Genomic DNA, 12530 nt, shown 5'->3' on the forward strand with positions numbered 1-12530 from the left:
ACCCTCAAATTTGTAGGTAAGTTGAATTTCTCAGGAAATATTTTGTACCCAAATAATACCATGACTTTTCCCAAGCACATTTCGGATACACAAGGATACGATGAGTTTATTTATATAACAAAATGTTAATAATTATCGTGTTAATCAGCTGCGCTGAAGCGATTTGTATGAAACACTTCAAAAAATTATAAATGACCGTCACGTGATCAACAAAGTCATGTGATATCATAACAAAATATGCTAATATATAGCCGAGGAAACCCTTTATATAAATTGGAAGTACTAAAGTTCAATACTTATAAATTAAAACCAAAACCGACCTCGCAATGACATATTATGTTTTGAGCGCATTTTAAAGCTTCGGGAAGCCTTAACATAGCTGCGTTTCATAGCTCTATTCATATCTCTAATACAAACTGTTATTATGTCATTCTTCTTGGACGCAGTGTTACGGACTTGTATGATTTATTACATTTTGTAAACAACCAAGATCTGTGTGAAATTACAGGCTGCCCTGCTTGGTGTTCAATAACCTGATACTGGAGTCTAGAATTACTCAATTACAATATGTCTATCTGTGACATCTATCTACAGCAGGTGCCACTATACTGAGCAAACAATGAGGAAATTTACTTTGTAAGATTATATCATCATGGGACAGACTTTTAACATGCTTACTCTGAAATAATTATTTCCATAGTGCACTGGACCTTAAAGTCATCGTCAAAAAAGAAAAAAAGGCTTTTCACTGCCATTTTTCTTAACAATCAATCCATTCCTTAAGAACCATTTGATATCAGAGATTGCATAGATCAAGATGTAAAAATATAAAATCTGTGATATCAATGGATGAATTCGTAAATGTTGGATCATATGCAGGTCCAGAATTATATAGTAAATTTAAAGACAGGCATCTTAATAATTCACTTGTCAAGTGATTAGGTTTTTGATAGATAGAAAATTATCCAAAAAAATTATAGAGATAGGTTTTTGATAGATTTGGTTTTTGATAGATTCATAGAAAAACAAATGGTACATATTCCAGAACTAGTAACCTTTGCCCTTTGATCCTTGCGAAGTAGGTTTTCAGATATACAAGTCTTTTTTTACCTACACAGTATTATCAATACCTTTGTTGCTAACATTATCTACAGTACAGCATTGTCTACAGGTACTGCAGGGCAGAGTCAAGTGCTTCATTTATCTCAGTCCCAGCACTTATACATGTACCTCTACTTATGATCTATTTGTTACGAAACTTAGCACCCTTCTTTTTCTTTTCTTTTCTTGGAAACGGAAAAATTGGGATTCCACTTAAAATGAAAGCTATTTCTCCTTGAGTAATTATGAATATTTTACAGAGAGATTTCTTAGAAGAGGTAGATGACTATCATCCACTTTTATTTAAAAAAAAAATACCTGTAATTATAGGGAACCTCTATATTGAAACAAAAAATATTAACCAGCAAGTTTATAAAATTGCTTAGGTAGGTTTAAAAGTAACATTGATTTCCAATAATCAATAACAAAGAGAGAAAACTAAATGAACATTTAATCTTTTTTAAAAATCTGGAATCTAGACAAAAGAAATGTTAACAATTAAATCATGACTAATCTGTACGAATATTAGGAACACCCTAGCATGAGAAACGATTCAGCTAATTTGAAAGCTGAACATGATGAAGATAGGGGTTCCTTTATAAATACTACAATATCATGAAAGTGGATATCAAATCAATAACTTGTTTGTCATTCATGGCAATATACCACTATCCTGAAATTGAGTGCTATATAAGTTGATAGTGAACCTGATTTGATCTCTATCAGACTGCAAACTCTGGGCCAGAATTGAAGTCTTTGCCATCATCTACATGTATTGCAATGTTGTTAATATAATTGATTTTTCTTAATCCTCATTTCAGAAAGACAGAAATTGAATGGAAAATATAAATGATGAAATGAATAAATCCATTTGGTTCCCTGTCCATTATAATCAGTCAAGATTTCTCCTCTTTATTTTATTTATACTCACTCTGTTCAGTAAGAATCATTTCTAAAGTACAAGTACACTACAAATCAAATAGGGACTGCACGGTCACGAGACACTGAGGACAGTCATCTTTTTTTTACATTGTGCACCAAGTAAATTAAACCTTTTTTTTTCCAAAAATGATCTTGACTGCCTTATGGCTTATGAATATGAAAGTGTTGATTTATCGCATCTCCCTGACATTTCTGAGTGCCTTTGCATTGCGTCGTTTATTTCTTTTCTTAAAAATTTTCTATTGAATCTATAAATTTGTATGAATAAAGATTAAGAAAAAATGACTTGAATTCAAAGGTCTACTGAACATAAATCCTTTCTTTCTCTTTTGAGCTTTAACAATTTAAGCATTTTATCTACTCAAAAAGTGCATACCACAATGTTGGCACTCAGAATCTTAATTACATAAGCAGGATATTATATATTCTCTTATAGCCCTTACATTCAAGTTGACAAGGATACCTAGTTCTTGTTAATTCATACTCAACAATTCTTCACCATTGTGCAAGAACAGGGTGCAAGAAAAAGCACTCGCCCACTCATCCTGGACAAGTGAAAATCGACCAAAGACAAGTGGATGTCAAAATCTGCCTGTCCCTGGTGATGAGTAAAATTTTTGGTGTGATAATTATCCTATTATATTATATCCAGTGGTAATGTATTGACAAGAAACTTAGATTCTATATAAATATATGTCATAAGTACATGCAATTCAGATGCGGTTCGAAAAGATTAAGAAATCTAAAACAAACTTTAATCTTTTTTATTTTTTTTAAAGCTAGCTTTATAAGGGATGATTAAAAGCATCAAGGGGACAAGTGGGTATGATTTCATACTGGTCCCCTGGGACGAGTGGTTACTGAATTTTTTTCTCACCCTGCAAGAACAATATATCCAATGTTTTCATCACATATCAAGCTTACCTATTTTGCCGTCTGTGTTTTGATGGCCTGCTACTTGATTATCCAAAGGCTTGGTCCCCGGGGGTAAGGTGGGTGTCCGTTTTAGGGAAGACATCACTTTCTTCAAGACTGAAAAAAAATTCTCAATTTTAATGAACAGGGATTACAAAAACAAAAACAATAAAAAAAAATTTGAACAACTAAGCTTATCTAGCAAATACATATACTACTTACTTAAAAGCTGTTTAAATTGGACTGTTTTAATAACGCAGTAACGGTTACTTATTTGGTAAAATATATTAACAACTATTTGTTACCAAATATGTTTCCTCGTACACAATTGATCAAATCATTATAAAAAGAGTACTGAATTGAAGTTTTGGATAGCTGATCCCCTTTTAAATTTCTAATAGAATTATCCTACCTGAAATATTTACAAGTGATTTACAATAATTGAATTTAAATACATGTATCTACATTTTGTAAGAGTAATACTCCAAGAAGTAGCAAACTCTCTCACAAATTGTCATAAATCTTATTTCACACTTAAAATGATCCTATAGGTTTGAGGGATACTAAAATAAAATCCTAAGATGGCATTCATGGTTTGTAATTTTTTAAGACCAAAGTCAAAATATGATGTACTTTCATAAATACATTTACTGTGAAAGTATTTTTTTCAAGGGGTCATAATTCTGCGGAATCACAATTACTATTCAATCCACGACTACAAAATTATGTGGATTTTGTGGATCGTCACTAGAACCTTAACATTAGGTACGTGGTGACAAACTTCCACGGAAAAAATGTACAAAGCAGAAATTAATCCCACGTGGAATAAAGTACATCTACAGTATTTAATTTTGTACATCTCATTACTATTATGGCCACTGTCACCTTATTAAAGAATACAAGATCATGAATAATGTCTCAGGGGCGTCAGCAAGTATTTGACATTGGGGAGGCGAACTGGGTCAAAAGGGGGGGGGAGTTCTAACTAACGTTTTGTGACTTGAATTATTTAAAATTTCAGCCAAAATCTTGCTTGATATTTTTCCCATGAAGTCAAAAGTCTGAAGGTTTTTTTTTTAAATAAAAAAAAACAATTAAACATAGCAAAAAAATTATAAATAAATAAAAACAAATAAACAAAAATAACTCAGTTGATTTTTTTATATGTCATACATATTTCTGCATTTCAAAAATGGAGGGATTAAGAGGTATTAATTGGCCAGTTCATTTTAAATTTCAATTGCATTCTTTTGGCAAGAAACAATAAATATTGAACAGTAATAGAAAATTATATGCATTTTGATCTTTATCTCATCATAAACCCTTCTAAATTCTTTTTGTGTTTAGAGTGACCCGGGCGCTTATTAGTTTCGAAGAAATATTGCCATTTCAAAGAAACAAACTCCTATTCAAAAATATTTCGGTTTTGTTTCATTTATATATAGTAACTTAAAACAAAAGTCCATAGGTCTGAAATTGACAATATTTCGTTATTAAATAACTATATTTGGCATTCTAAGTATGAGACTCTTTTGAACTGCTTATGACAAGAAATGTAAATAAACACACATAAAACATTGATCAGAAGTTGCTTTGAATAGTAAAATTTATCCATTTTTTAAAGTATTTTACTTTTAATTTATATGCCCTTACTCTGTAATATTTTTGATAATTGTTTAACAGCAGCTGCTTACAACTTCGATTCATCAAGGATCATCCAATTGATTAGACAATGAACAGGCCTGTTATACCCGGGGGAAGGGAGCAGGAGGGGGGGTTTAGAGAACCCCGACCCCAAAGAAAATAGAATTTCTAAAAACGTTGCTTGCTGTGGGCCTGATTAAGAATTTGTAGCAAACCCGCACGTAGAGCGATGGATAACCTGCTTGTTGTTTACACACGCCAGGTAAAGATATAATTATACAATATACACATACATCCCAATAAGAGTCTGTGTAAACAATAGTTTCACACTTTGCCGCTCCTTTAACCATGTTGACCACAGACTGCTGTTATTCTCGCCCCTCCATTGACCACAGATATTGCCATTACAAATTTTGTAATTCTGTATTTCTCATTTAATTCATTTTTAAAATTTTTTTTGCAAAATAATTGGGGCGGCGACCCTGCCGCCCCTTTGCCGACCCCCTTGTATCTGCAATGTTTTCAAGTCAAAATTACTATTTATATATGTAGTTAAGAGAGCTTGGATTGGTCAAATTTCACAGAAAATTATCATCAATACTGTGTGGAGTACCTGTATTGCAAAAAAAAAAAAAATCAAACATGGCTGTATTTCACTGACTTCAAGTAACAAAAATAGAGACAATGCATTGTCAGTGTTTTCTAGATATACTTGTATATATTTTCAGGAAGCTATGCAAGATTTTTTCGAGGAAGCAGTTATAATTCACACATAAATAAATTACTTGGAAGTAAGGCAAGAGCAATCAAGCTCATTAAACCTGAGTGTTCCTCTGATTTGTCCCTCTACCTCCTACTAATAATGGGTTTATAATACACACATATTTTCTCTAAATGCATTGTTCAACATAAAAAATATATATACAGTGTACAAAATACAGAGATTTTAAAAACCCCAAACTTGTAGGTGAATGTGCTTATAGATTTTCAGGTCAGTAAGTGACACTTTTATGAAAAAAGAAAGCAATTTACTTCCTGATTTCATTTGTGAAATTCTAAGATTTCTTCTATTATTGTTATGATGCCATTATTACTTATAAAAAGAAAAATGACTTGTATGACCCAAAAAGCTGTGTATTCTGTAAAGTTAATGACTTATGAGACACTGTATCCAATTAAATACATTGTCCTATAGGGATTAATTACCATCATAGCATGCAACTAAAAGTTTCTTAGCAAATAATTCTTATTGATCAGTACTGATTAATTTTGACTTTGCCTCCTGAATTTCTTATACCATATTGAATTTACTTCTCCAAAACTTTCTATAGAGGAATGAATTAAATGACAGCCATATATACACTATTTTTTTTTATGTCTGGCATAATCACTTTCTAAACAGGATGTGAAAGGTGTTTTCTATAAAAGAGTTTAACAGTAGAATATTAATTTTAATTTGAAGATTAATTCACTTGTATGCTTTAAATCATGCATGCATCAAAATGCTTTCGTGGAATATCGTATATTTTTTAACAGGCAAAGAAAATTAGTATTCTGCAATTGTACATTGTTGAAACAAATAACAAATAATTTTCTTGGGCTGAAGAGTGTCAAAGATATTATTAATATTTAGAAATAACACTTTTATTTACAGGTTTAATAAATGTCATTCCCAAAAGACAAACTCAATTTTTTTTGTGGAAAGAAAAACATTCACAGGATCATCATGGTTGTAACTGTTAAACATTTAAATAAAAATGAGTAACAAAAATATACTGAAGACAGGTACCTTTAAAATTATAAATACATGTAATTGTTCTTATCTGAGTGATTAATAATGAAACCTAATAAAACATCTAGCATTAACAGGAATACCTTATTTCTATAATATATATATGATAGAGTGTTTAATTCATTACAAGGTTAAAAGTAATTCATCATAAGCCAAATATTTATATACTTAATAGTAAACATTACATCAAAACTTATTCAATGTAATTAAAATCAAATCTTTGATTCGCTCCAAAATTCTGATAGTTGCTACACAAAGGCTATCAGAATTTCAGAGCAAATCAAAGATATGATTTTACTATAGATCACTTAATTTTGCGACACCTAATTTTCGCGAGAAAGTCATTGACACTTTATCCCTGAGAAAAAATTTTCACGAATTGTTGACATTGCTCTATATAATCCTAAGGAATTCTATTATACACGAGAATGAATTTTCGTGAGCAAACTGTCTTGCGTAATTACGCGAAAATAAAGTTCTCGCGAATAAAAAGTGATTTACAGTAATCAGAAGCTTATTGTTTATGGTTTCACTGTATCCTGCTGATTACAAATACATGTATCCCATAATCTTTTTATTTGAAATTCTTCATTTATTTACACATACAAGTAGTTTTTAAAAATACTGCAGACAGCTGCTGACCTGATTTAGTTTCTACATTAATCATAAAAATTGGTATTCATAAAACCTTCGTAATATAATATATCTACCTGGTAAATGTCAACAAATATTTGATAATTGCCCATAAGTTAGTCATAAGTAGATGGTATGTTATATGATACTTAATTGTGTAGTCTGGATTTTATTAATATATTATCACTTCCAAAATGCAAAATCATTTTACCCAAACGAAAAAAAACTTTCCCTAGAACTCTTTAACATCCAAATTATTTATATGTATGTATGAATGTATTAAATCCAGGTAACTCAGAAAGCATGTAAATTTGTTCAACTATTGTGTTGTTAAAACTTAAAAAATTTAAAGAATCTGCAAACACTGAACAAAGACAAACTAAATTCAAAAGAAATCATAACATGCTACACCCATCCTTAATCCTAAGTTGATTATGGGATATCTAGGTAAGCTACCTGTAACAAAGTGACTTAAAGTTGGACCATTTAATGTAGTCATCGTAAAAATAATGTATCTATATACAAAGCTAGTGTCTAGAAGCAAAAGTGTAGCATTAACATGCATGCTGGTGCTGTGGTCCCATAGGACAATGAACAAAAACCCGCAAATCCAACTGTTCCTAGAGATAACCTTGTAAACTTTTTGAATGCCAGAACTAAAACTATCTTATAAAATTTTTCCTAATAGTCCAATTGTCCATACCCCCACCCCCTACCTCAACCCTCCCTTCCAAATCCCCTTCACTCCCAAACACCTAAATATGCATACCTCTGGGAAACTTCAGTCCAAAGCTCTTTCAATATCTGGTGCATTCCTTCATAATACAAGCAAGAAGCCAGAAAGCAATCTTTTCCAACTAAAAGCAAGGTTTTACAATCAAAACGTTTTATTCTATAAGATGATGCAGAATTCCAAGATCTCCATTCTCATCACTCATCCAACCATGAGTTTATATTCATCATGTTACCACTGACTAGATTCTGAGCTTTGCTAATGGAAGTTGACACCTTTACTAAATGTTAGTAAATTAAGGACAATATATTAATTAATTCTCCTATTTGATATCCCAATACTCTCCTCTTGTACACTCCAATCAGTGGTACATCGATAGCTAGTCTAAGAGATGAACCCGCCCCCCCCTTAAAAAAAAAAGAAAAGAAGAAGATGGCATTTGTAATAATTCAAATTGTAAACAAAAGATAAACAATTTATATCTTTGACCAGTTTTTATTTATTTACAGGCTTAACGCACTTGCTTAGTAGTATCAAAAAGAGGAAAACATATTTTATACTTATACAGAAATATATATCATGCGCTGGTTAATGTTGTTTATCTCTTTGAAGTTACAAATGTGCCTCACAGTGCACATGAAAGTAACATAATTTGTTTTCTTTTTATCTTATATGACACACTTTGCTAAAGGGAAGATTTGATTTATCTAGATATAAGTGAAATGCAGCTCATTAAAAGCATATCTTTACTTTTCATATTTTAAAAGGGTGCTAAAATTGTTATGCCTACTTTATGTTTATAATATTTGGTTTATTATTGTTCAGATGTACCTGTGCAGATTTTTGCACATGCATTGTATATTTTGAACTATTCAAAAAAGGCAGATTAGAGACTGATAGATGACGATCTGCTTTACTTATTGCAAAACACCCGCTTACTTATATGTTCGACATTTTTAATCTATACCTATTTAAATTTGATTGTTGCTTGCACAAGAACAATACAGTTGTGAACTGATTTTAAGATATGACATGACATCAAATGACAATCTTTCAGATAATATTATTTTTTAAGACAATATACAGGACGTGGTGCCATCCATGTTAACACAGTACATGGTTAACCATTGTTGACAAATAGAATTTTACCCCTTGCAAGTTAACCGAGTACTAGAGAAACTACCTATTCAGGCTATTGTATTTAAAAAAAAATAGTAAACTACTTACCAATTTTTTTTAGCCCGGCTTTAGCAAGAGCAGAGCCCGTTTTGACCCTTGGATGCTGATGCCCACTATCTGAAAATGTGATGTAGACATTTTTGATATACTGAAGAATCATTCTAAATAATAAAAAATCCCGTGTTATTTCAACGCCATCTTATCGATTCATCCGTGTCATGCGAAGTAAGAGGCCTTTAAACTTCGATGTGTACATGTTGCCAGGTGCTAATAAAAATAGAATCTGTTCTGACTAGCAAACCTCACGTGTGATTTAGCGCGATTTGCATTTCCTTGAAAGCAAAGACGAATCACACCTACACGTACTCTCTTATTAAAATTACCTGGATGCCTTGAGTAATTTGTTAAAGGACTCCATTGTTTCAGTATATTGTGATTGATTTGGATGTATATGCGGAAGCGACTTACGAAATCATGTAGAAAGGGACCTAACTCTAGCACTTTTCTCATAACATTCATTGTAATAAATTGACATACTAACCTTTGAGTTCGAAATTTAATGCCTGTTTTTATTAATCAGGGTCATGACTTATTTTCAGCTCATTATTAGGAATTACAAAATGCTTAGAAGTACAACATTTTCATGACAACGTTCAGTAATGTACCTGGCATACTGAACACTATGGACCACTTCCGTTTGGTACGGAAGCTTGTGCGGGCAGCAAGAGTGCCAAAATCTGAAAATGACTTTTTTCATGTATTTGATTGTGTTTAACTATAAATGATTTTCTTTTTTTTTTTTAATTGTAGAGCACATGCATCGTGCAATTTTGCAATTTGATAATTCAATATTTTTATACTGAACTATTTTTGACAATGCCCATCCTATGAATTTTTAATTCATTAATTCATTTAAGGCCTATTAATTAAGTTTTCTGTATATTGTGCATCCTTTTCTACCATGAAATATTATCTCCCTGATTGCATTTTCATAATTTATTATACGTATTCCTTTTTTTTCCTTTCCTACGCATGATTATGATTGATTGACATATAATGTATATTTTATTTATTTCAAATTTATATAGGTCTATGCTTATATAAGTAAGTAAGTAAATTATTTATTATAGTGACATGCGCATTATACAGTAATACAGTGTATGTTACAACAATATACTTAGTTTCTTACACCCTTATAATAATCTCTGTAAAAGAGGACATAAAAGGGAAAACTAATAATTTTGCAATTAATCACAACATGATATTTCAGTACATCAATTTTTTGGCGTCATGTGTTTCCCATCCTATAAATTATTTAGAAATGAGGTCAGCTTGGAGATTGACGTATCTTACGTACAATCCGACATTGAACTTTATTTTGCAGGCCTGTAGAAACCAGGGAGGGAGGCATGCACCCGAAAAATATTGCCAACATATACTATACAATAAAAGTTATGCCCCATCAATAATAAAGTCCGATTTCCCTTTCTTTCTTTCTTTTTTTATTTTTTTTTTATTTATTTTATTTTATTTTTTTTTTTTTTGCTATTAATTCTAATTTCATTTCGTTTGTGCCCCCCTCCCGAACTGAAATTGCCTGCTACAGGATCAGTTTTGAGTTGGAGCCATTTGCTAGGAGGAAAGGTATTTTTGGAAAAAGTCCTATATTTATTTGTTTTTTAATACGCTACATGTCGAGCGGTACATGTATCAAGTTCTTCGATCGTTATTTCTGCACTTTAACGAAAGCTTTAAATTAAAATTATCATAACTTTTACCTTTCCAGTATGACTTTGATTCATTTTTTAATACATTATTATTGCTAAAACAGCTTTCATGTAATTTTTGTTTTTATTTCTTTGTTTGCTTTTGTTTTTTTGTTTTTTGTTTTGTAGATTTTTTTTTTTTTGGTTGTTGTTTTTAAATTTGATGTGCACTGGAGGCTATCGATCTTGACTTGAGAGGCATCACGATCAAATTCATATTTCATTTTTTCCCGTACTTATATTCCCCCACATATATATATATATATATATATGCTCCCGCTTTTGTAGAAAAGAAGCTATTACAAGAAGTACAGAGGACATATTAACTCTTAAAATCATAACCTATACATGTGTATATATATAAAAGAAATTCCCGCTCATACACAGCATACATGTAGCATAAATTTATATTTTGATGTGATCCCTATATCTTCTTTTTCTTAATTATTATTTGTTTAATGCAGTAATGACGATGGATCACAATAAAAGCCTTACCTTTTTGTGTCAGAAGGAGATTTATAATGCACACAGAGGTTCCCAGGAGTAAAAGCGAGACTATCAGAAGTGCACAAGTGGTCCGAAAAAAGGACTGCTTATTGCGACAAGACATCACTCCAAGTCTGTCAATAGTGCAGCCATTTGACTTATTATATCCCTGCAAATTCATTCATATATTCATGGCATGCATCACTTGGAAGGGGTGTTTGATTATGAAAACAAACATCAGGATGGTGTAGAAGGACTTCTAAAGGCCGAATGCATTTTGATAAGACTTTACAAGGTTTCTGTCACGAAATTTAATATTAACAAGGATGGCGTCGTCTTGAAAAGTAATTGACATAAACAGAGACGACACGGACCCTGGTAGATATTAAACCCGCAAAAAATCACGCAGATACTCTTTATAAAAAAATTTGAAAGGGCACATTAATTAATTTGAAGGTCTATCAGTTTGTCATATTGCAACTTCTTAATATACCAGTCAGTTGTAATTATGCAAACCTGCAATTCAAAATCTGCAATAGGCCCTATGACAAGGTCACTAGCTTCTAGAAATTGGAAAGAACATTATGCTAATTCATGAAGCGTAATATTTATATATGTGCCCAATATTCTGATCTATATTTTTGCTTGTATTACTACTTTTTCGCTAGCCAAGGGTTTCAGATCCGCTACTCTTCTCGATCACAAGCTATAGGGGTTTGTGAGAAGAGCAGCGGATCAGAAACCCTTGTCTAGCGAAGATGATCATGGTATTACTATGATTTGAGAATTAGATCAGATATACTAGTATATTTTCTTATTGATTTATATTTGATATAAAACAATACTTTCTTTTAATAGTTTTACTAGTGCAGTAACTGTTTTTCATTTTAGATCAGAAATGTGCTGTAAATCTAAACATCATCTGTAGAAATACACATCTTAAAGAAATATGTTAAACAAATTATCAATATTTATTAAGCATTTGCATACTTTTTACCATTTTCGAAATAAATTTTGAAAAGGATTCCCATATATATTATTTTGAGCATGTTATAGAAAAAATGTAAAAAAGCAAGGATCGATATATACTGCATCTGGTGATTTTTTTTTTAATTTGGATGAATAATAATCCATCTTAATTAAGAAATGTTTGTTATGTAAGTGAACTAGCATACAGCTGCAATTTGCAAGTCATCACAGCTTGCACCGAAGGTTGCTGTGCACTTCGAACGAGCTTCTAATATATGAGAATGGCATATCAGTAGGTCAGGTAAAGAAAGAACTTTCTAGAAATCGAAACCAAAGCCAGACATTTTTTTTTATGTAGCTTGCAGTTTTT

The 12530-nt window shown here is 31.4% G+C and overlaps 1 protein-coding gene across 3 annotated transcripts in view; it reads right to left on the reverse strand.

Annotated features, from left to right (window-relative positions):
* Positions 1 to 9602, reverse strand: part of LOC133200230 (inositol polyphosphate multikinase-like) — a 19955-nt gene extending 10353 nt beyond the window's left edge. Inside the window, exons 1-3 of one of the 3 annotated variants that reach the window (XM_061336047.1) lie at positions 9481 to 9602; positions 8988 to 9056; positions 2968 to 3075 (exon numbers count right to left, since the gene is read on the reverse strand). In XM_061336047.1, coding sequence (XP_061192031.1) covers positions 2968 to 3061 — 94 coding nt within the window. In that variant the 5' untranslated portion in view covers positions 3062 to 3075; positions 8988 to 9056; positions 9481 to 9602. Of the gene's footprint in view, positions 1 to 2967; positions 3076 to 8987; positions 9277 to 9322; positions 9407 to 9480 lie in introns of those variants that run through there. The other 2 variants (XM_061336046.1, XM_061336045.1) reach the window with 2 other exon arrangements.
* Positions 9603 to 12530: the final 2928 nt, after the last annotated feature.

This window comes from Saccostrea echinata, unplaced genomic scaffold, assembly GCF_033153115.1.
Source record: "Saccostrea echinata isolate AGI-Se365-2 ecotype Australia unplaced genomic scaffold, CSIRO_AGI_Sech_v1 ptg000037l, whole genome shotgun sequence".
Classification (NCBI taxonomy): Eukaryota; Metazoa; Mollusca; class Bivalvia; order Ostreida; family Ostreidae; genus Saccostrea; species Saccostrea echinata.